General features: G+C 48.7%; 4 protein-coding genes across 5 annotated transcripts in view; 3 read left to right on the forward strand and 1 right to left on the reverse strand.

Annotated features, from left to right (window-relative positions):
* Positions 1–13,384: 13,384 nt before the first annotated feature.
* On the forward strand, positions 13,385–15,550 carry LOC126570449 (CCR4-NOT transcription complex subunit 10). Its single transcript, XM_050228209.1, has 3 exons — positions 13,385–13,512; positions 13,571–15,040; positions 15,103–15,550. Exons 1-3 carry the CDS (start codon positions 13,424–13,426, stop codon positions 15,515–15,517), a joined length of 1,974 nt encoding a protein of 657 aa, XP_050084166.1. The 5' UTR covers positions 13,385–13,423; the 3' UTR covers positions 15,518–15,550.
* A 103-nt stretch (positions 15,551–15,653) lies between these two features.
* On the forward strand, positions 15,654–17,138 carry LOC126570451 (glutaminyl-peptide cyclotransferase-like). The gene is made up of 2 exons (XM_050228212.1): positions 15,654–15,859; positions 15,964–17,138. The coding sequence occupies exons 1-2, from the start codon at positions 15,776–15,778 to the stop codon at positions 16,900–16,902; spliced, it is 1,023 nt and encodes a 340-aa protein (XP_050084169.1). The 5' UTR covers positions 15,654–15,775; the 3' UTR covers positions 16,903–17,138.
* Positions 17,139–18,199: 1,061 nt separating this feature from the next.
* LOC126570450 (sphingosine-1-phosphate phosphatase 1-like) lies at positions 18,200–20,163 on the reverse strand. The gene is made up of 4 exons (XM_050228210.1): positions 19,504–20,163; positions 19,176–19,426; positions 18,938–19,110; positions 18,200–18,873 (listed from the first exon to the last, which is right to left on the reverse strand). The coding sequence occupies exons 1-4, from the start codon at positions 19,901–19,903 to the stop codon at positions 18,456–18,458; spliced, it is 1,242 nt and encodes a 413-aa protein (XP_050084167.1). The 5' UTR covers positions 19,904–20,163; the 3' UTR covers positions 18,200–18,455.
* A 158-nt stretch (positions 20,164–20,321) lies between these two features.
* LOC126570447 (histone acetyltransferase KAT7) overlaps positions 20,322–23,797 on the forward strand; it is a 47,797-nt gene continuing 44,321 nt past the window's right edge. The window contains exons 1-3 of one of the 2 annotated variants that reach the window (XM_050228199.1): positions 20,322–20,611; positions 20,677–22,745; positions 22,815–23,009. In XM_050228199.1, coding sequence (XP_050084156.1) covers positions 20,404–20,611; positions 20,677–22,745; positions 22,815–23,009 — 2,472 coding nt within the window. In that variant the 5' untranslated portion in view covers positions 20,322–20,403. The remainder of the gene's footprint in view (positions 20,612–20,676; positions 22,746–22,814; positions 23,010–23,797) is intronic. The other variant, XM_050228200.1, reaches the window with a different exon arrangement.

Raw genomic sequence — 23,797 nt, forward strand, 5'->3', positions numbered from 1 at the left:
TTAATTGATTTAGCAAATAGCATATTTTTTTATGTTGCTTTATCTAGTAGAAGTATAATTTGGTTTGTAATAGAGCATTTAAATTTCATAATTTTCTCAAAATATTCTATTAAGCTACTATTAACTTAAAAGAACCTGCAGAAAAAAACGTTCTGTTGTGTGTTAAACTTTGTTCTAATTAAACTGTTGCTAGCTTACAATAACTAAAAAAGAGTGGTAAATAATAAGGTTTGAACCTTTTGAAGAACGTACGAATTAGAGCATATTTCAAAATGACTAAAATCTTGTTAGGCAAAATTTCCCTCAAGAGGCAAACAGCGAAATCAATCGATGATGACGAATCCATCCATTCATCACTCACGCCCAATGAAACACAATTGGAGGGCTCATAAAATTTGATGCCGAATGACTAACAGACCAAACGGACAAACACTGCAACAACAGCACCTCCGGCAGCACCGTACCGGACAACACACTACCTCTCTCTCCAGAACAATGTGCCTCGCTTCACGAACAAACAGGATTCGTCCAGGATTCACCCTGCTGGTGCTGCTGCTGCTTCGTTTGCTTCTTGCGATAAACATGTAAATATTGCCCAGATAGGCAAAACCAATGATTGCACTACCAAGCAAAGCCACGGGGTCTTGGGCTGATAGCATAAGCAATGCAGAGAAAGAGAGACACATTCTTGTTCCGCATGTTGTATACAAACCACCACGGGCACTCTCTTGCAGGATTACAGGCCGTGGCCTGCAGAAGAAGGAGATGGAATGGCAAAGGGATTTTTCTCGGTTCATCGGGCCCTTAGTGGCCCATTTGCAGAGCGTGTCCCCGGCGCGCGCGTCCACCAAATCAAGACATAAAAAACGATAACATAAATATTTGCCCGCAAACAAACGAGAAGCTTTTTCAAACACAAGCGCACCGAGAGCATGGGTCACCAAAAGGGACTGCGGAACCCGGAGAGGAACCACAAGCAAAAGGTCTTACAAAAAGGAGATGGAGGTCTTGGTATCTTTTCTTTCTTCTTCCATCCGGACACCAAAAGGAACGGAAGGAAGGCGAGCGATAATAAGATAACATTCAGTTGAGGAAGAGAGACCGGCTAGTGGCTAAGTCGAGCACGCAGCAGCACACACTGTGGCCCAAGATAGTGAGCATAATATGCACGCGAAGGGCACGTGCAGTAGCAGCAGCAGTAGCGGAGAAAAGAATGCAATAAGAATGCTCCAGAACCAGACGACGGCACACGCCGCCACCGACGAGAGTTTTGATTTTCCGCGGCTTGTTAGACGATATCGGCACCCCGGGGGATTGTTGGACCCTGCCGGAGTGCAATCAGATTGGGACACAACGGGGGGCGGCGGCCAGGCCAATACCAAACATTCCAACAGTTTGTCAACAGAAAGTAGTAACGAAGAGGGCGAAGTACAAATTGGATGAGTCAAGTAAGGATGAGGAATACAAACCGGAAGCTGCAACATGGAATTTTACTTTAATTTTAAATAATATCCAGAGATACTAGAAATTCTACAGAGCACCGCACTATTGCCAGGCCAGACTAAAAATACCAACTGTCCGCCATCGTAGCACATTCCTTTTATTGTGTTCACCAATTAGTTAAGAGCCTCTGGCCGGGACAGGCTAATTTGCTTCATTGGATGGAATTATTGCAGCGAAAACCGGGCGTTCGTTCTGCAACAATCGTTGCTGCCTGCGTCAGTGAGACTTGCCCAGACCATCCAGAGACGCAACGCAACGCGAGGACGGGACGACGATAAGAAGCGAGACGGATTCGCACAGCCAGGGCGCGTCTATCTCTCGTGGCTCTCTGCTCATTGTGTCACGGAGGACACACCACATTGGCACAGAGTGAGTTAGTGGACCGTGGCATTCGCGTACTCCTCACCATATACCGCATATTCAAGACAATCCGAGCTGGACCATCACCATCATCATGAGAAAACCCTAGTCGACCGACGAGGAGCAGCATTCGTGCCATAATATCTGAATAACAATAGGACTAAATTTGCCCACCCAGCCGCCCGAAACTTTAAATTCAAAAGGTGACAACGTTAAATTGAGGCACTTCTGCAGCGGAGCACACACAATGAGGCAGTACATGGTACATAAGTGAGTGCGGTGCTGGCCAGTGTTAAGCAGCACGGGGAGGGAACTACGGAAACCGTTCAATGTGGAGCAGAGCAGAGAGGACGCTCATACAAGGACGCAAACTTTTGCATTTGCATTTTTTTTTTGAGCATAAGCGGCACGAGTGACCAGCGTGACCCTTTCTGAAGGTGGACGAGTGTCAGTAAGTATTAACCACATTTTATATTAAAAGTTTGCTCCAAATGGAAGAAACACTTTGATGAACTTAAGATAGTACTATGATTAATTCGTGGTTAGAAAATGGACCTTTTGTGGTTTGTATCGTAGCTTTGTGATCTGATTTCTTAAAATTTTAATTATTAAGTTTGTTGACGAACTTTCATTGAGTTTTTTTACCATTTAAATTAACCAAAAGGAGTTTTGCATGATTTTCTAACAAACAATACTAGTATTTAAAGAGAGAAAATTGATTTGTTACCACATGTTTCGTGGAAGATAATTCGTTCGCAAAACAAATGTAAAAAAAAATAGAAAAAACTTCTAAAATGGTACAGTCGCGCATTAAAACAAAGCAAGCGCATAAACATCACATCACCGAAAAAATATCTCTTAAGATGATCAAGATCGCAGGTAAGCAGTAACTAAAACAAAACCAACAGAAGGGCATTAGCTGGAGAAAGCTAAATCGTGAGAGAAAAACACATCCTCTGATCATTAGAACGCAGAACCAAACATTAGACAGCCGAGCCGAGTGGTCGAGAAGAGAATGTGAGGAAGAGGGAAACCAAAGCGAACAATCAAAGTAAACGCTGCCTGGCCAGCACGAAACAATGTCACGCACCCCGGGTGGGGTATAGCAGGCCATTTGGAGCACCAGAGTCCACCTTGGACTCCAAAAAACCTAGACGATCATCATCAACCACTGGACAGCGTATGAAAATTTGGTCAGCGTATGAAATCATTAGAATATCGCGTACCGCAACCTCTCAGCATAAATGCCGAGCCTACCACCGAGCGGAGCGGGAAATAATAGACACGGGACACGGTCACTGCTGGACTGTAAAAAAAAAAAAGAAATAGAACCTCTGCTGCCGCCCCACCCTCGCACGGTCGGTTCGACACAGGAAACGCGGCGCGCGCGCCCTCCCTCGCGACCTGAACGCTGAATTTAATTAATTTAAGTCACGCAACAATCTTTGCTCGTTTGTCATTTCGTTCATGTGCTCGCTTGCAGCAGAGTGCGGGATGATAGTACTGCCGATGGAAACAGAGAGACAGACAGAGAGACAGAGAGAGAACCCGGGGGGGAGGAAATAAAGAGGTGAGGAAGGGCATAATAGACCCACCGCAGGAGGTGGAGGAGAAGCAGCGCGATTTGCCTTTGTCTTTGACGCCACCAGCAACCACCACCGGAGGAATCGAACGACCGACAGACCGTCTGCGTGAGCATAGGCCCTGGCCCTGGGCCTCCTTCTCCTCCACCTCGAGAGTGTTTTCACCGCAAGGCACCATCGGCGAGAGAGGCTGCCATTTGTAATTATTTCCAGTGCACTAGGCACAAATAGGCAGCCGCCGGCAGTTTAATTATAAGGCCCTGCGTGGCCGTCTCAAATCTGTACACCACACCAGGCTCCAGCACTAGCACCACGTGTACGCATCAGAAGCGTCCTCTCGCCTCATCGGCGCATGTTTGAAAAAGACTAAACGCATGATTGCGTGTATCGCCCTAAGCGAGATTACCGGGGAGGATTCGCAATCACAGCTGCAGAAAGTCAGCGAGAATTCAATTTCTTTTTAAAGCGTTGGTTCCATAAAGTTGCTGTGTATTCTTCTGTTGCGTGAAACATCAATCTTCAAGCAGAACGAAAGAAGTTTCAATGAATTTACAATGGAATCAATTCATTCCCCTGTTCAAGAATACATTTACTTGCTTATGCGAGTTGCTTATTCTGAAAGAAACATATAAAACATTCCATTATCCATCTGTAGAACATCAGCATAAGATAGCAACATCGCAGTGCGAACAATGATTAGACACCACACCGAAAGACTCCATAGAAAAGCATGAATGAAACATTGATTTTGCAACGGAATGACTAAGCCAAGTTTCCGAGAGTTTATGACGATTGCAGCGCTGCCCTGTGTCTGTGCAGGGCACTCGCAGGCAATAAAACGAAACAACACTTACTGCCTTTTGGTGACTAATGGCTCAATGTGTGCCTCGTGCTGTCTGGGATCCCCTCGCTCGGCGTCCGCTCCGCTTGTGGCCTTGCTCGATAGATTTTCGATGACAAATAAGCGTCGAGGCGGGCCATTGGGAGGGAGAAGATGCAATAAAATCCGCTCCACAAGACGAATATGGCTCGCAGAGCACATCTCATCTCACAAAACCAAAGATCATTCTCCAGGCCAGTCCATATCGGTTTGAGAACTACACAGCAGCCCTTGTAGAAAAGCGGTGACATTAAAGGGTTTGGCGAACGTTGTAAATGCCTACTGTTACTCGCCTACTTTTCTTGTGCACTTCTTCAAAACCTACATGATGGAACTCTCTCCCTCTCTCTCTCTGTGTTATGTTGAGGGGCAGCAAACAATAAAATTTCCCCATTTTGCAATATTTATTCCAACTCCTGGCGGTTGTCTGGCCGCAAATAATTCATCGTAACCGAGCCCTTGACACATTCAAAATTCGATATCCTCTGGTCGCCGCCGCCGGATAGCCTAAGCGCTTAGGGTGGCTGCTGTCGAAGGATTTCGTTTCAACGTCAACTACACCACAACGAGTTATAGGGTTCAGGGTAACCAATTGGCGTATTTTTAAAGCGAGACCACACCACTTCTTGGTCCTTTTGCGTGCCGCGCTCCGTTTCACTTTCAGCAGCTCATAACGAAAAGCCGGGTCCCTCCGCCCTGGCCACCTTCTATCATGGTGCCCTCGAGCTGTTCACCAAGAACGAATAGTAAAGTATACTGGGCGCCCACGAGGACAGGGCCCACGGCCATTAAATAAGTGTAAAAACAAGCATTGCAGAATGAAGGAAAGAAAATGGGGGAAATGGAGGAAAATCAGCCAACACACACAGACACACACTCGGAGCCAGAACTCCCTCTCTATGCCTCTCTCTCGCGCTGTCAAGCCCCACATTATCCGATAAATGAATCAAAGGATATAGGAAAACAATCTAGCATCACAACCTGGGCTGGGAGTGCACGGGAACTCGTCTGAATCATCAATGTGCCAACCTCATATCCCCTTTTCGGGCAAATTCACATCCGGGTGTGCGCAGATCCCCTTTATTTGACGTGCACCGTACCCGAGTCAAGTTGGTTCGAGCCGTGTGCTGTGTATGTGCGCCAAGGGGGTGTATGTGTGCCCTTTTTTGCAAATTTGCAAACCACTCCCAATGAATATTGTGCTCGGGAACAATATCCTCGCCGCCGGCACGCGCTTAAAACGCCGAACAGTGGTGGATTGACGTAAAAGTTGGCCAGGAGCAGTTGCCCTGGGGGATGACAGGGTGTATCCTTTCCCTCTGTTTTTGCTGCAAAGGTACTGCTGCTGCTGCTGCTGCTGCTGCGTGCGGTGTTGTCGCCCCTATTACCCTGGCTTTGCCCATAAATTTGCACGCACAGCTCTCCGCTACCTCGCTGCTCGCTCGCGCCCACCTCCAGGATCATGTCACGTAACTTCCCGCCCCACCGTCCTCAATCCCAACCCCCCCCAACGACCATCCTAGACCGTTACATTCAAACGCACACATCAGACTCTGGGAGATACACGCGCAATGGTAAAGGCAAATCCGAAAACCATTCCGTTCAGGGTGGGGTTTGAACACCACGACACACTATTGCCGGAGAAGCGGAACCTGTACCTCGTTGGAAAAACATGGGATAGGAAAAGGCTCAACTCTTTTTCCCCGGCAAACGGGAACCTGGGGACGACGGCAACGACGATGAGATTTAAAGCGTTGTTTGGTGTCGTTAAAATCCTGTACCAATACAACCGCAAACCGAACCGTATGCTACCGTCCCGGGCAAATAAAAGCGTGGAAAATCGCGACGAGCAATTGGAGTGCAGAGGGTGAAATGGAACTCACACTGTCTGTGGAACGATAGTGACTGGGGCAGAAGAAGCAGACCAAAGTACTTAAAAATGGATTCATTCACCTGATCAACACATTACGAAACGCATGGTTGAATAGTGTACCAAGCTTCTGAATGGAAAAATAGGAATTGTCTTATTCACTACCTATTTGTATAGTGGTTTTTTGGATTTGAAACGACAAGGAAAACATTTTCCATAAATATTCATTTTTACTAACTTATATGAAGATGGTTTGGGCTTATCAAATTGCTCCTAGATTCATCTTATTAGTTATGAAACTCCTCCTACTGAATGGCTAGGCCGACATTCAGCAAATCAGTTTCATCGTGAATCTTAAAGATTCAAAAATCAAATTCGATCAATCTTGTCTAATGCTTATTGTTTAGATAATAAGTTTTTTGGAGCGATCAGAAAGTGGAAAAATAAGACTTATGTTTGATAAAACATCGTAGTTATTGCAAGAACAATTATTAACTTACCTTTTATGCAACTAAGGTGTGATCTTAGATCTGAAAATGTAAAACAAAACCACAAATGAATAAGAGAATACATAGTTAACTGAAAGAAAATCAATATAATTCTTAAACCATATTATCGAGATTTTTCCACAAATAAACAGAAAAATCACAAAACACGGGGACCTTTCTCCTGATGAATAGCGAAGCAACAAGTCACATATCCTAATGGTAAGCAGAAGGCCTGCCTCCTTCTTACCAGCACGCCATCGTTACCGCCTAAAGCCGACAAATCCCTAATCCGCGTAAACCTACTACCCCAAAGAGGAGACCCAAAATGCGGAGCACGAACACCGAAGACCGATGATAGTCGTCGTCTTCGCCGTCGCGCAACAGTCGGAATCACGCTCTGAAAAAGGATTTCCCCCCTTCCAAAGGCTCACCCAGGCCTAACCGTTGGGGGGCTGCTCTCGGTGGTGGTGGTGGTGGTGATCAGCATCAAAGATATGCAGAAGAAGGCTAAAGAGGCTTAAGAGGCTGTCACGAAATGGCATCATTACCCGCACACGAAAACAGATTCGACAGTCGATGCTCAATGGTGCTGCGCCTGCTTAGGGCTGCGCCTGCTTAGGGCTGTTGCTGCATTGCTTGTTTCGCTTGTCAACGAACGGCCACACGATGGCGACGACGACGACGAAATTGTCCCCAGCTCTAGGGCTAGTAAACACGCGAATCGTGAAGAACCACGGTGCCGGGACACGGTGGCAGCACACGATGGTCTATGTTCTCCGCGCCGATCGCGCGCCGATAGTGTCGAGACGAGGATAGACGAGAGAAGGAACGATGTTGCTACTTGGCCACACTTTTACCATTGGCGCCACATCAACAGCATATAATCAGTAGTGTAATAGCACATAAATATACACCATTCCGAGGTGGTGGTGGCCGCCGAGGCGGGTGCGCGTTTTGAAATTTAACGATTCGACGCCACAGCCAACGTGCCAAGCCCGTCTCTTCATTTCTTTTTTCACCCTCACTAATTCCTCATCCAGGGCACAAACCAGGGTGGAGAACAGGAAACCGGGAAAGACAAGTATCCGGCACTAGCTTCCGCCTGGTCCGGTGTCGGGCACTACGGAAGAGAGACTTTGCGTGGTCAATGCTGGCCCGGTCAACGATGAGCAGCGACCCACCTTCCCGTCAAATATGGACAAAGTGCGCGCTAGAAGGGCCATAATATTTGCTTCAATCAGCGCGAGTGTGTGGTCTCTTCCGGTTCATGCATGTTTAAATATTAGTCAATGCTCTTACATTATGCTGCAGCATGGAAGGCCTTCCCCTTTAATCTTTCGATTACACTACAAGATATTGTCTTTTAAAAAAGCATAACCGTTGAACTATGCTGTTGTTAGGAATGTGAACATCAATAAGATGATTATTGAGTCACAAGTTCTTGGTCAACATCATGTACTCAAGAGGAGTGCAAACATGAGTCATAAAAAATGGAACTGATCAATAAAATTGATTTCCAATGATGTGGCACACAGGCCCACAGCATAATGGTTGAATGATGCGAGTATAATCTTATTTTTATCAATCAATTAATTGGCCTCACTGTATTGACCACTTGATTTCTAGTGACACAAGCAGTTTGCAATAAAAGCCAGCTGCTGCCAGCTGCTCTTCACGATGGACTTCCCATAGCCCACAATAGTAGCAGCCAGCAGCAGCAGCAGCATTGTCTGTTTGGCCTTTATTGAATGATAGCAACAGCAGCATCATCTTCATCATCATGAGGCACACAATCCATCTCACGCCGCATCGCATTCTTATTCCCTCATCCCGGATACTTTCTCACATTCTGACGCGAGCTTTTCGAACCGAATCCAGCAATAATTGAGCAAAAGTGGGTGTTGAATGGCTTTCTGGCATGTTTTCTCTGGCCCACCACCACGCCACCGCTCCCTATCTTCAATTGTCTGCCGTTCCGAACGGAATAATAACAAATCCTTCCCTATTAAGCAGCATCAGCAGCAGAGTATGTGTTTTGACCTCTACCCAATGGAGCCTCCTCTCCTTTAACCATCGCACGGTTCGAGTGTATGTGGTGGTCCGCTTGCTCCGCGCTTTGTAGTATAGAGGCGGGATCGTGTCAATGGGCCTACTGACTGACCGAACTGAACCCCGGACCAGCATTCCGGAAAGGACCCTGAGCACCAGCAGAACCAACATTCCGCGGGGAAACTCAATTGGATAACAGGCGGCCAGGCCAGCCAGGCCGGGTTTCGAACCCTCGGAGCCGGGAATAAATGATACGAAATGAAATGCCATCAATTCGTGCTCGTGGGCCATTCAGCTCGCGGTGGCCAGAGAGGCGGCAGATGGCCAAATGGCGACAGCATTAATTGGAGCTGGCAAATGAACGATACTGCTGTTGCCGCGATGCTACATCAATGCGATGTCCCTCTTCCGATGGCTGTACATTCCATTACAAAAAAGAAGCAAAGAAGAGAAGGAGAGAGAACTATCGAATCAAAAGAGCATAAATTGAAAAGAAAAACATCATAGATAAACAACATAATAAAACGGCACAATATTTCGCTTTTAAGATTATGAAATAGTCAGCACGGCATGGTGTTGACGATTAAATAAAGTGAATAAAGAAGCAGATAATCCAAAGCGACATCGAATTAATCAATCTTTATCCCGATACCAACTATAATCCAGAATGATATGGCATCATCAATGAAATATGCCGACACATAGGGAAAACATCATCATAAGCCCAACATTGTCCCAAGGTTAGGGAGGTCTCACCCTTAAGATCATGATCGCCCACAGCACCGAATAGGATCGGAAGTGGGAACCACTTCCAAAAGGTCTCTATCTATCGGGGTCTTTCTCAAATAGCTGTAGCAGCAGCCACCAGAGTTCATATCACCAATCTATCGGCAGTAAATTCCTTCACCCCCGTGATGGTGGAAGCGGGGAGGAAAAAAGGGGGCCACCGAGCTAACGGCTTCTTCGCATGAACACATGTGAAACAGCTTGGAGGGAAGAAGGCATTCCATGGCATCGATCCATGGACAACCACTCCAAAATCTCGTGTTGATCGCTTGTTGGTGATCCGCCAATGACTAGCAGTCTCGCCGCCGACTTCGCTGCTGGTTAGAGAGGTCGCTTACAGATGGCAACCATCAAGGAGGCCACTAATTTGGTCGTCAAGGCGTGAACCTTGCGGCACCGGAGGGACCGACTGCACCCTGGCCGCAGGGGAAGAATGTTTGCCCTTTTCGGAGCCCGCGGTGCGATAAAGAGCGATAAAGGGAATGAAGCCGCGCGTAACGCGCGCCAGCGAGTGTCACGGCGAAAAGGGTCATCCACGTGTGCCGAGAGTCGATTCCATGTCCAATGGCCCGCGGTCCAGTAACGCATAACTCAATTAACCCGATCAATATAGCTTCCACTATCTTGTTTGCGTTGAGATAGTTGGAGTGTGGAGCTCTTGATTTCAATTTGATTCGATTTGAATATCGCTTATTTGCTCTCACATCATGCGGTACGATGTTGTAGCAGGTCAGAAAGCCAATGACCGGCACAGCACCATGCTTTGGGCGCATGATGTTCTCGAGGAGAGACTCGACTCGGGTGAACGCAGAAACAAATCGCTCGGAGAATGAAGTGAAAGCGATCGTACGCGCAGCGTAGTTCCCTCCAAAAAGGTCAATGGTGAAGGTTAGGGATCGATAAATAGAAAACATTAATGACAGCTATCGAGATGGGCTGCTGGTGCTGCTGGTGCTGCTGCCGGTGAAGGTGCTGCTACCGATTGAAGTCCTCCTCACCTTCTTCTGATGATCGGCGGCAGCGCGTGCGTCTCTTAGTTGACGAAGGTTGACGGCCTGCCTGTTGGCTCCCGAGCGGACTCTAATCGCTAGCGGGCAACTAACGACGACGGAGAGAAAGTTGCCAAGAGCCTACGAGGAACAAACAGCGTCCCTTTTCCATTCCCAACAAGGCGCAAAATCTGGATGCAAGACCATCCAGGGGCAATCTCTTCTGGAATCGGCCAGCAGTCTATACAACTAGCGAGAAGAAGCAGTCTAGTGGTCGCGTGTGGCTGACCATCTGGCCATGGAGCTCTTCACAGCTTGAATTGACCGATTGACCTATCTCTTTCCTGATGCGCACCACTACCACCCGGGCTCTGGAGAACCCTTTCCAACAGAACTCCACATGGACACTAGAGACGTCTGCAAAATAGAGCGATGATCATGATGATGATGATGATGTTGGGTGGTGGCAGCAGCATAAAAGGAAAGGTGAACATGGACCACGACGAACCACAAACCGCGAAGAGAAAGGTAAGAGAGTGTCCACAGAACAAAGCAACCAAAGCGTCTCGTCGCGTGGCGCAGCAGCGTCATTCGAGATCATTTGTTACAGATAGGGTTGGGAATGGGGGAGTGGGGCATGGCCATTGTGACTGCTGCTCGTAGTGGGATCGGATTGAATCGTCTTGAGGGCGAGCACAAGTCGAGGATAAAGAAGTCACACATCGTTTGCCGTGTTATGGTGACTTCAAAATCCTCTTAAAGCACTCTCTAGTCTCCTCGCAAAAAAATTATGCCTCGTAAAAGTTCTGCAGAGAGCATGCAGACAGTCTCCGTCTTCTCTAACCAACCGAGAGCCAGCGCAAGATGAGTTGTGTGAACAATATGAGTCAGCCAGAGCCAGGGAGAGATTCATGCGAGAACAAAACATCTGCTGCCACATCTTGGTACAATACGCGCGGCCCGCGATCGCGGATTGCCATGATGCCACTCGACGAAGCAGGCTGCGAGCAGCTTCATCAACCGGACGCCAAGCGAAAGGTTGGCTTCTGGCTGCTGGCTTTGCCCCTTTGTGCTGCCGCAGAGAATGGGGCACTGGTGTGGATGGAGGTGAAACATTAAAATTTCAGCTCCACGCGATGGAGACCCACGTAGTAGCTAACCCGGCGAGCACCAGTATCTGCAGCAGCCGTTCGTTGCTGGATTACGCGCTCCGAACATCACATCGCGGTGTTCGCATCTATTACTACGACGATGGCCCCCGCTGAACCGAGAGATAGTAGGATGAGGAGGAGGTGGTAATGTTTTTCCATCCATCGCCATCCAGCGGCAGCAGCAGCAGCAGTAGCCAAAGGGTATTTGGTTTTCGCGTGTGCTTTATTCGTTTTATTCCGCTGTCCCCTCCACAGAGAGCGAACGAGGGCTTTTATGACCCCGGCGAATGGGGTGTGATGATGCCACCAGCCAACAGCAACCATGGCCAGGGCCAGTTCGAGACCTAGGCTTGGCATGATTTTTACGACCCCGAATGCTTGTGCTTGTGCTGAAATATCTGGTACCATCGTGGAGTTTTGTAAAATATTTTGTTCACATTCGGCATGATCTTGAGAAGGTGAACCAAGAGAGAGAGAGAGAGATCGTCTCGCCCAAGAAGCGATAACGAACCGGAAGAAGAACAATAATGCCCGGGCCCCGGTAGGAAGAGAATAGAAAAATGTTGTGTGCGTTGCAGATGGACTCGCATAGATAGTCGGGGGGGCGCACTTTATTGGACCAGTTCCGGTGTATCGCTTCTCATCGTGTCGGCAGCCTCAACAGGGAGCACTCCATTGGCCCGAAAATTGGCCACGGTATAGACCGGCAGCGCGTGGTGAGCGCTCTAATGGGGCATCCCGATGAAGTTGAACCTAATTCAAGGTTACATTTAATTGCTCCCCCAAGAACCGAATCCCAAGAACTGGCCCAGCAACAGCTACCACGCGGCGCAGCGCCCAGACAGAGGCACATAATCATAGGAAAAAGGAAGGGAAGGCCGATTGTAATAAGGCTCTTCAAGCATTTGTAGCTATGGTTTTATGCTTTTTTATGTTGCCATGTGAACTATGAGCGTCGTGTGAGTTTCGTAATGTTGCGCAGAGCCCAAAAGTGGATCGCAAACCGTGTACAGATCATGTATGGTTTTGTGGAATGAAGGGGCCCCGCGAGTGAATTGGAAATATTTGCATTCACCTCGAGGCTGCCGTCTTGGGATTCATTCAAAAGATTAGAGTTCCAAAGAGATGGAATTTTTGGCGGCCGGTATTTAAATCGCCGCCTCCTCTCGCATCATGCTTGCGGCAGCATATTTTTTTATGCTCCGCTGGTGTGCGTCACCGGAACTCTTCTTTTTACGCCGGGTTTTGTTTTCCCTTTTCTTCACTTTTTCCTAACGGCGGATCTTTCTTTTCTTGCGATAATTGATCGCTTCCGTGTTTCGCCGGTTTGCACAGTCCGCAGGCATCGTCAGCCCGAAAATTTGCGACGGCGTGGAACCGGCACAAGCACATCGTGCGTGCTTTGTGATCGCGGTGGCAGAACGTACCTTTTATCAAACGGGCGACGGATTAGATGCTCGCCTGAAAACACTGAACACACCGCGAATAACACCGGATTTTATCCGTTACCGCGTCGTTAGCACGATCACTTCACAGATTCACAGACTCGCGAAAATTTAGCACTTTTTTCACCAAAAAAAGATCGTTGCGGAGCGCGACGCGGCAGAATTGGCGAGGCGATTTCAAAATGACGTTGAATACGAAATTCGAAATTAATTTCGAAAACGCTGCGCTGTCAAATTGGTGTGTTTTGTTTTGATCCGGCTATTCGTCGTCGTCGTCGTCGTTTTCGTCCTGAACCGGAATTCGCGGATCTTTGAAACGATGGCCGAACCAAGTCAGACGGCAAAGAAACCCTCGCTAACCGAGCAGGAGCGGGATCTGGAGTTGCAGGCGTTCATCGAGTTCCAGAAGTAAGTTCCCAGGCGAAGCGGCCAAGTGCTGTGACCAACCTGCTCCGTTTCGTTTCAGAGCCGACTACCAGGCATGCCTGAAGTCGTTGCAAAAACTGCTCAAAACGCAGGAGGCCAACCCGAAGGTGCTGCACAACCGGTCGGTGGTGGAGTTCTACAACAGCGATCTGCGGCGCTACGATCAGTTCCGCACGGCCATGATCCAGCACACGGGGCTGCTGGGCGAGATCCGGACGGTGGAGATCAAAGATTGTGAGTCGTGTGCAGCGTACGTGAACCAGGCGATCGTACTGTACCACTTCAAGCAACCGCTGGCAGCCCTGAAGATCATGCTCGCAGTAATGGCACACTTTGATCAGCTGGATGATTATCTGCTGCGGAAGGCAGGCATATTTACTGTGCACTTGCTGCTGGACACGAACCAGCCGAAAAAGGCCAATCGATTGCTGGGAATGTTACAGAACCGTCTCGGAATTCAGGTGTACGCCATTCTGAGCGATTCGGACGAGGATGAACCACTGATCGATAACGAAAGCCGGAAAGATATCTCCGAGCTGCAGTTCGAGGAGTTCCGCAAAGAGTTCCGGCTTATTCTGATCCGTTCGAATCTGCTCAACGGCAAGAAGAACATGTCGATCCCGCTCGAGGACACCTCGGAGTACTCGATACTGAAAGGGCACCAGTATTTTCTCGGAAACGATTACCAGATGGCGGCGAAAGAACTCTCGAAACAGTTCACCAACGATCCCGTTTGCGTACAGCGGCACGGTGAAGATCAGAATACGGTTCTGGCGAACGATATGGGTGTGATTCACTTCTCGGTGAAACACTACGCCCTGGCAGCTCGGTTCTTTCAGCAGGCACTGCTCTTCGATCAGGCAGCCACGGAAGATACCTCGACGGAGAAAGTGGAAGGTTCGCCACTCTACTGCGTGGGGGCAACGAAACGACCGGAAATACTGTACAACCACGGGCTGGCACTGCTGCACCTGCAACGGCCTAAAGAGGCTTTCGAGTGTCTGCTGATCGTGCTCAACTCGTACCACAACAATCCACGTCTCTGGCTGCGACTGGCCGAATGCTGCATCATGGTGCATCGTCAGGAGCGCCAGCAACAGGGGAAAAACATTTCTCAAGGCGCCGTTGGAAGCGGTGTCCATCGGAAGTATATCCTGAATCCAGCACCGAAAACCCCAGTCGTCGATGGTGACCAATCGCTCGCCATTCCTGCGACAACGCTCGAGTTCGGTGCGCTTTGTCTACGGAATGCGGTCACTTTGTTGGAGCTCCACGAACCGGAGCTGGTGCGTCAAACGGAGAACTGCGATCGAACGGTAACGTGGGATAAGGTGTACGAAGGAGTACCCTGCAACCCTTCGTTACCGATGAAACTGGCATCGTTTAACAAACTGAAATGTGCAGTACTGGCCGCGTACAGTTTCGTGCTCAATACGCTGGGCGAGTACAGCTTGGGGTTGAAGTACGCTAAGCAACTGCTCACCGTAAAAGATCTTCCACAGTCCTATCTGTACGTTTAAGGGAACGCCAAAAGTGTTCAAGGAACGAACTAAATGCCCATTTCTTTTGCAGACTGCTTTCGCATATGTACTCCGCCGAAGCGCTCGTGATGATGAATCGTCCACTGGAAGCCCTAAGCTATCTGGAGCCCAAGTTTATCAGTGAGCTGACGGGCGATGATTTCGGAATGCGCGCTTCACCGCACTGGAACATCAATGCAACGGATGCAGCGCAGGCCGGGTCACGCGGGTCACCACACTGGAACATTAACTCGGCCGATGCCGCCCAAACCGTGATGCACTACAACCGGGCCGTGGTGCTGATGTTGAAGGGCGAATATGAGCAGGCAAAGGTGTCGATGAATGCGTGCAATCACCCGCTAGTAGTACCGCATCTGAAGATGCTGAACGTGTACCAGGAGCTGCTGCTGGGAAATTATGACAAGGTGCAGCTATTGATCCGATACGATACGCCGCATTTAATTTAGTTTGAGCAATAAAATTGTTCAGTGTAAAAAGTCCATCGATCGTTGATCAGGTTTTTTTAAATTCTTGTTCGCTAAAGATGTTAGTTCCCTGGGGGTGGACAACCCCCTTAACGGCGTTTGTTTACAAAACCACCCAACTCCCACCGCGCGATTCACAGAAAAGGTGCGTGCGAGCAGCGGTACAGACGGCGAACAATCGCATTTTTGTGTGCGATATCGATCATTCCAGCAGCACCCTCTCCCCGCTTATCACAAAACATGCCACGAGTGCATACGGTCCTCGGTTTACTGGTGATTGCCACTGTCGCCTCGCACGCCCAGAATGGCAACCTGAAGAATGTGGTAAGTAGTGCCTTCCACTCCCCGAAAACAACCGATATCTCCCCCACCCCCAAAATCTGTGACCTCGCGAGGATGGTGATGAAATGATCATTATTTGCTTACAGCAAAAACACCAACCGGCGCCCGTTTCCAGCGATGGCCTTCACCGGCTGGCGGTGGAACCGATGGCCTACTTGAATGAGGCGCTGGAAAAGCTGCTCGTCGAGCGTGTTGTGGGAACGGAAGGTCACGAGGAGGTGAAAAACTACATCGCCGATCACATGCGCCAACTATCGTGGTCCGTGGAGATTGATGAGTTCGAAGACACGACACCGATCTTCGGTCCGCTACGGTTTGCAAACGTGATCGCCTCCCTCAATCCGAACGCAAAGCGTAACCTCGTGCTGGCATGCCACTACGATAGTAAGTACTTCCCTGGCCAACGTTTTATCGGTGCCACCGATTCAGCCGTCCCGTGTGCAATGCTACTAACGCTTGCCACCACCATGCAAACGTACTTGGCCACTGCCAAGGAGCGGGACGATGTGAGTCTACAATTCATTTTCTTCGACGGAGAAGAAGCTTTCGAACGCTGGACCCCAACGGACTCGATCTACGGTGCACGGCACCTTGCGGAACGGTGGGAAAAAGAGGATCGGCTCAAAACGATGGACATGCTGGTGCTGCTCGATCTGCTCGGTACGCCGGAACCGAACTTTTACAGCTATTTCGGTGAAACCGAGTCCTGGTACGTGCAGCTGATATCGGCCGAGAAGCGGTTGGATGAGGTGGGCCACCTGGAGAACTACAGTACGAGCAGTGTGTCACCGAAGCAGCAAACCATCTCCTACTTCCGGCCACATTCCTTCAGTGCGGGCATTGAAGACGATCACATACCTTTCCTCCGCCGAGGTGTTCCCATTCTCCACATCATTCCAACACCGTTCCCCGAAGTGTGGCACAAGATAGAAGACTCTGGTGACATTGTGGATTTGCCAACGGTGCGCAATTTGGTCCGCGTGTTCCGTGTATTCATTGCCGAATATCTGCATCTGCCTTTGTGACGGTTAAAGACCGAATTGTAACATTCAATTCGTCTGAAAAGCAGTTCGTTGTTATACCGTCTGATATCCTCTTCCTTTCCAAGCGTGTACTTATTTAGGATCGTTTTTAACCGTTATTCATTTGGTAAACTTGTTATCAAACTACTGAACCATATCATATTGTGAAAAACGTGAAACACCATTTTAGACCAACCCAACTGTGCAATAAACAACTAAATTGTTGACAATACTTTAAACGGCGGAAACGTAGTGTGATTCTGTTACCTCCCCCCCACGATGCGGGTTGTTATCAAAGTTACGACCGTTTTCCTTTCCCGGTTTGGCATTGTTCGTTTGTACATTTAGATACGTGAGCTACCAGTTCTCGTGGACAGCAAAAAACTTAGCTTGATACTCCAGCTTGAACCATTTCAAAATCGAGAGGGAACAGGAGAGCGTATTACGGCTGCATTGTTGTTGAGCCAGTCTGGTGCACGATCTGACCCATCATTACGCTAATCTCACGCACAATCAAACGTTGTTCCTATATTAGCTTCATATGGCTGCTCATCTAAAATCGTTGATTCGGACACATTTCGTTTCGAATTAAATTCATACTTTATTTTCTAAAAGACGTCTTTCGTATTGTTTGTTTCGTCTTCCAGGTGATTGCCGAAAGGAAAGAAGTTGAAAGCGTTCGTTCAACTCGTTCGATGTGATACAACTATCTGCTAGTTTTCGTACAAATGTTTGCCGATGCAAATTGCTGATAAATGTCTTTGAAATGTTCAGCTGCTTATCGTCTAACCCTATCGCCGCCTTACTACAATACTTTTTTTTCTGTTCGGGCATCTCATCCCGCTCGCTTTCCTCACATTCCCTCGAGACTAGAATACTCTTTTTCCGCTACTGGACCGACGGTTCGGTCGGAAAAGCAACCAAGGACCTGGGCTACGAATTCAGGCTTCTGTGTTCTGTTGTGATGGCAGTTTGCGTCTTCTGTTGTTCCTAACTGCCACAGTACGGGTTTACCGTTTTCCCTGCAATATTATCTAAGCTCGAGCTAGTCCTTGTTCCTTTCGTGGGAAGCACACTGAGGAAGGCGATGCGAAACGATGTGTTCGCCATCGGGATTTGTGCTTGCCCGATAACCCGGGCTTTTCTTGCGTGTGGTTGTGGATAATTGGTGTCGAAAGTGGAAAACTGTGGAGATTTTGGAATACCGGTGTATTGTGAGAGACTCCATCATTGTAGTAACTTACAGAAAAGGAGAAAAAACTATTACAACTAGAGGGAAGATTGCTTGATCGTGGTGCTCATCATAAGCTAGTGGAGAAGGAAAAAAGTTGATTTGTTTCGATAGCCACTTTGCAAAATCGGTACCGTCCCGTTGGTATCGGATTGCGATTGCCGGCTGGAAGAGAATAGTGATAATGCTTTCTTACAAACTACAATAGGCGCACCGGCGCGCGGAACAGTGTGATGGATGGAATGTACGGGGTGTGCTTTAAGCGATTGCTCAATCAGATCTCTTCGGTGAGCGAAAGAGAAGTCGGTGCAGAATCTAACTGGCACTAGATTTCGGTGTAAAAATCAGGTCGGCCAATGTTGAGCAGCTTGAACACACTCGGCAGTAGATACTGCGTGTTGAAACCGATCACACCGTACGTGAACAGTTTGTACGATAGCTCAACGATGATTTTGTTCTTATTCTCGAGCGTATTCTCTGACTGCCGGAGCTCATTTTTCTCTGCGCCAAGCAAAAAACAAACGAACGCGTACGATACCGATTTGGCAAAGGCACGCGAAGCGACGATACAACAAAGACCGAGTACAGTACGGAGCAGCAGCAGTCCGAGTTGATTGTAAGAAGGCCAGATGATTTCGAAAGGAGGTGGATGTGCCGGTTGCTGGAACTCGCCCAAATGATAATGCAACCAGGCACCAATCTCGATACCAGCACAAACGCTCACAGTCAGTGCTGTGTCTCCCCTGTAAGAAGCAGATTACCGGTTAAAAAGCATGCGGGCCCCGGGGGCGACCTTTGCTTTCTTACCTCGTTGGTGTCCATTTACCGGAATCGGGATAAAACACAATCAACAGTATGGATATGGTCAGCACCAGCAAGGGAGACCAGCGAGAGGTGACGATAATGGTATCCAATCGATCCACCAACGGTATCAGGGGTATCATAAGCAAAATGACCAGCACTAATCCAGCGATAATGTCCTAAAAAGAAGCCAATAAATTATCATCGATTTTTGTTTGGGGATCTGTAGTTTTCCACGGCTTACCAGAACGCTGTGCATTCCAAGGTACACGCGGCTGACACAGATGACCGTACACCATACCAGGGCAATGGCCAACCCGATCGGTAGCGAGTAGATGTACCGGTTATAGGTATAGATTAGCACGGAAAACGGTATGGCTACTGCGACCATCGCATGCGTCGAGGGCATTCCGTACTCAAGGCCCCATTTTTTCTGTAATCTCGTCACCGGATACGATGGCCGTGGCCACCGGATAACGTCCTTAAGACTTTGGCCTATCAAGAGCAACAAAAGAGAAGATCATCATCAGCATTAACCCATCCAGGAGTGGCTGTTACCCGGAGTGCCGTACCGACATACATAATCGCTGACCAAACCATGACAACGCGCCGGCCGACCGCACTGTCGATGTTCCAGAACCAAAAAGGGATGAACGTGGCGTAGAAGATCTCGTCCCCCAGCTCGGTGCCGACGATAAACAGCACATACCAGAAGTAATTCGTCACACGATAAGCATTATCATTGTCATCGATCTTCTTGTCGGTGGCGGTGTGAGTCACGGAGGGCGAGTTACCGTTAGCCATCGACCCTTTTTTTGTGGTACCATTTCGTGGCGACGACGATCCGGCCGTTCCTCCGTTCGAGATCGATGTTGCCTTCTTGTGTTGGTTCCGCTCGTAAACGATTCCGAAAAACTCCTGCACCTTCACCACCAGCTCCGGGCTCTTGAGGTATTCCAAAAACGAATGCATGTCGACCGGCGACTGCGTTTGTTATCTTCTCCACCCGACGGTATCACTGAAGGGGTGGCCACCCTTCCTTTATGACCGACAACACCACGTTTTCCGTTCACGTGCTTGCGTAACGGGAAAATCACGGCACTAGTGGGAGCACATTTTCCCGGAGGGGGGGTTTACTAGCGAAGGCAGTACAACAAGGAAGGATACTGCAGGTCCTGCAAAGTCCAATCTCACGGAACCTCACGGAAAACGCCGCAGTATTTTTGTGTTTCAGCAGGACACCTGGACAGGCCGTATAAAGCCCGCAAAGGTAGGTTTCGTGAAGCTATTTGCGGCTGATGGTAAACAAACCTCCGATTGTCAATGACAGCGGCCGCGAGTGTCAACGAAGATCTGCGTATAAACAAAACAAGTTTTTCAAAACGTTCCGCGACCAGCGTTAGTTTCCGCGTTTTTCGTCAATTTTCCGCCCCTTCCGTGCGATTTCTCGTGTTTGTGTGTTTTAATTAACGATGCCCCACCGGAAGAAGTCCACCAGCACGACCGAGTCCAGCAGCGGTAGCTCGTCGGACTCCAGTTCCTCTGGTTCGGATTCGGGAAGCTCGGGTGGATCGGATTCCGGGAGCTCCAGCAGCGAAAGTGATTCCTCCAGTTCCCAGGAACCGACAACGAATCGATCTGCAAACAGCACCGGCAACGCAAACACTTCTACAACCGGTGGTACGTATCTGTGGTCTAGCGGAGTAAGGCTTTCGCTAACCGGACTCGCGTTTAATTTGTTTTAGCTGCAGCATCAAAAACCAACGATAAAATCACTAATCGTCGTACTTCGGAAGTGGCCAGCAATGCGACCAGCAAGGCGGGAGGGACGGCCGCAGGTAAATCGGATGCTAGCAAGGATAAATCGCTCGCGGCCAAGCAGAAGAAACTGTCCAAAAGCTCCATCTCGTCGAGCGAGGATGATGATTCGGATAATGAAAGACGCAAAACCCAACCCACGACCGGAGCTGGTGCAAAGAAAGGTCCGTCCGCAGGCGAACAGGCAAAGAAGAAACAACAAAACTCATCCGCTGCTACAAAAACAAGCTCCGGAACGGGCACAGTGCCGATTACGGGAGGTAAAGTGCCACCTTCGGTGATCAAACAGCAACAGCAACAGCACAGTGCCGCTCCCATCACGAAAGGTGCAGCGAAAGCCAGCACCGTGGTCAAGAGTTTGAACAAACCCTCGGCGAGCGGTGCTTCAGGTGTGACCAGCACTTCGGGAACTGCAAAGAAAGCGGGCCAGTCTAGCCATCATTCAGCCACATCCGCACCCGCTACGAAAGCGAAGAAGAAAAGCATTTTCTCTCCGGTCAATTCCTCCGAATCCGATGGTGAAAAGTCGGCCGATGAGAAGCAGGATTTTAAGGATCGGCGAACGTCCAGCTCAAGCTCAACGAGTGGGAATGCGGCCGGCGGTGGCACGGGTGCTGCCGGTGGTACTGGATCCGATCAGTCCGATAAGGCAGCAGGATCGGGATCAGGGAATTCGGGTGCCAATTCTTCCGCCCTACAACGTGGCCGTGGTCGTCCCCGAAAAGCGTCCATGCAGAGTGCCACTAGCACACCGAAACCGGTCGCACAAGTGAAACCCCTGCCGGCGGCCACGACATCTGCGGCACCAAATAGCAAAGCGTCCGGCAATTCAACCTCTGGCCCCTCGAGCAAACCGGTGAAATCTCACATGACTAACCTTTCATCGGCCACGTCCAGCTCAAGCGATTCATCATCAAGCGGTTCGTCGGACTCGGAAACAGAATCTTCGGATGATTCTTCACCTTCGACAGTGCCGACGGCACAGCAACCGAGGAATACCAATCTTCCCATGAAACGGGTACTGGAACGGACACCGCAGAAAAGCAACGCCAAAGATGGCACCAATACCGTAGGAGCGGGAACGGATTCGGAACTGGATGCTACCAAGCAAACGCGCAAGCTAACCCGTTCCCACAGTACGCGTAAATCGAAGCACCTGCTGGGGAAGAATGCTACCGATTCCGATTCCGATGCGGACAGTGTAAAGCGCTCGGCATCCAAGAGTCCGGTGAAGAAACCACCGGGATCCCTGTCGAAGGGTAAGGCCAAGAACAGTCTCTCGCATTTGAACTCAAGCAAACGTTCCAACGACACGAAGGTGGCCAAAGAGTCGTTCGTAGAGGAGACACCGATCGAGCGAAGATGTCCGCTGGAAAAGTGTGATTCCCTTGGCCATATGGGTGGTGTGTTTGAGAAGCATTTCACCCTCGAGGCCTGTCCAATGTTCCACAACATGTCGATCGAGCAAACGAAGCAGTTACTGGTAGAGCGTAAGCTGCGCGAAGAGGAACGCCGCCGGTCGGTGCCGGTGTACGAGAACTCGAAAAAGATCCAAACCCCGGAACAGAAGATTTACGCACAAAAGATTCGTGATTTGCGGATGCGCTTCAAACCATCGGTACCACCGCCGACACCAGCACCTGGTGCTGAGCGACCGAAGCCATTAATCGATCGCGATGGAAACGAAATCGAACCGGAACCCTCCCTCGAAGGTATCGTACCGGATTATGATCTGCAGCTGTTCCGTGAAGCTCAGGCACTGGCGAGTGAAAGCATCGATAAGGAACTCGGTGACATGGTGACGGGCAAAGGCACAAAGTACGTCTCGATGGGACGGCATTGCATGCAGGTGTGGTACCAATCGCCGTACCCGGATGATGCTACCCGGCTACCGAAGCTTTACTTGTGTGAATTTTGTCTGCGTTATCAAAAGTCGGAGGTCGGCATGAAGCGACACGCGGCCAAGTGTGTCTGGCGGCATCCACCGGGTGATGAGGTAGGGGAATGAGATACTGAAGAAGGGATACGCAGGCAGAGGATAACCCTTCTGGTCATTTGCTTTCAGATTTACCGCAAGGGAAAGCTTGGTGTGTGGCAGGTGGATGGAAAGCGGCACAAGCAATACTGTCAGCATCTTTGTTTGCTGGCCAAGTTCTTCCTCGACCACAAAACGCTCTACTACGATGTGGAACCGTTCCTGTTCTACGTGATGACTTTGGCAGATAGCGACGGATGCCACACAGTCGGTTATTTCAGCAAGGTAAGTACCTACTTTGCATGACTAATTCCATTCCACGTGTGTACTTTTAGTGATATTTCGATAATTTTTGGAAATTTTAACGTATAATTCTGATTCATTATTGTGCATTTAAATTTATTACTGACCGATTGGAACCGATAATCGTTTGGCAGTAGGCGCTCGGGAACATTGATGGTAGCACAAGCTACGATATCTATTACGTGGAATGCCAGCTGCTTGGGACGGAATTCGAAGCTGAAGTGAACGGCTGGGTCATAAGCGAAAGCCTACGTGCATTGAGCTGGTGATTTTTCAATATCAGCTTGATAAAGGATCACTCTTACGAATGATAATGAAGAAAAAGGAAGAACCTGCCATGCAAACGCCTACTCAATGCTTTGGACCTGAGATAACGGAAAGAGATATTATGTCCTCAAAATTTGAAAAAAGTTTATAAAACGTCGTACGATTGACTGAAATTCTAATTTATATCAACTTTAACTTTAAATTATTCATTGGATACTTTAACCGTTTGTTTCATATCATCATATTAAATGACAATTTATTTTCTTGTGTTATCGAAGTAGCCAATTATAGATTTTCGTCCTTGAAGATAATTTAATACGTGAAGACAACCTAATGTGTTTATTATTTATGTGTAAAAGTTCCATGAAATGACCATTCAAATTCGGAGAATTGGATACTACAAACTACGATAACGGTTTGGATCGGAAAAAGCGAAGAAAGGAATCCTTTTCTAGCATTCCTTTTGCTTATCATGTCTTGTCTCTCACCCTTTCTCTCTCTCT

Source organism: Anopheles aquasalis, chromosome 2 (genome assembly GCF_943734665.1).
Source record: "Anopheles aquasalis chromosome 2, idAnoAquaMG_Q_19, whole genome shotgun sequence".
In the NCBI taxonomy this organism is placed as follows: domain Eukaryota; kingdom Metazoa; phylum Arthropoda; class Insecta; order Diptera; family Culicidae; genus Anopheles; species Anopheles aquasalis.

Excerpts from the sequence above, each read along its gene's own strand:
- LOC126570449 (XM_050228209.1), top strand. The coding sequence starts at position 13,424 with ATGGCCGAACCAAGTCAGACGGCAAAGAAACCCTCGCTAACCGAGCAG. Across the intron at positions 13,513-13,570 it reads GCGTTCATCGAGTTCCAGAA|AGCCGACTACCAGGCATGCC; the intron begins GTAAGTTCCCAG and ends GTTTCGTTTCAG. Across the intron at positions 15,041-15,102 it reads GATCTTCCACAGTCCTATCT|ACTGCTTTCGCATATGTACT; the intron begins GTACGTTTAAGG and ends TTTCTTTTGCAG.
- LOC126570451 (XM_050228212.1), top strand. The coding sequence starts at position 15,776 with ATGCCACGAGTGCATACGGTCCTCGGTTTACTGGTGATTGCCACTGTC. Across the intron at positions 15,860-15,963 it reads ATGGCAACCTGAAGAATGTG|CAAAAACACCAACCGGCGCC; the intron begins GTAAGTAGTGCC and ends ATTTGCTTACAG.
- LOC126570450 (XM_050228210.1), bottom strand. The coding sequence starts at position 19,903 with ATGCATTCGTTTTTGGAATACCTCAAGAGCCCGGAGCTGGTGGTGAAG. Across the intron at positions 19,111-19,175 it reads TTGGAATGCACAGCGTTCTG|GACATTATCGCTGGATTAGT; the intron begins GTAAGCCGTGGA and ends GCTTCTTTTTAG. Across the intron at positions 18,874-18,937 it reads GGTAAATGGACACCAACGAG|GGGAGACACAGCACTGACTG; the intron begins GTAAGAAAGCAA and ends TGCTTCTTACAG.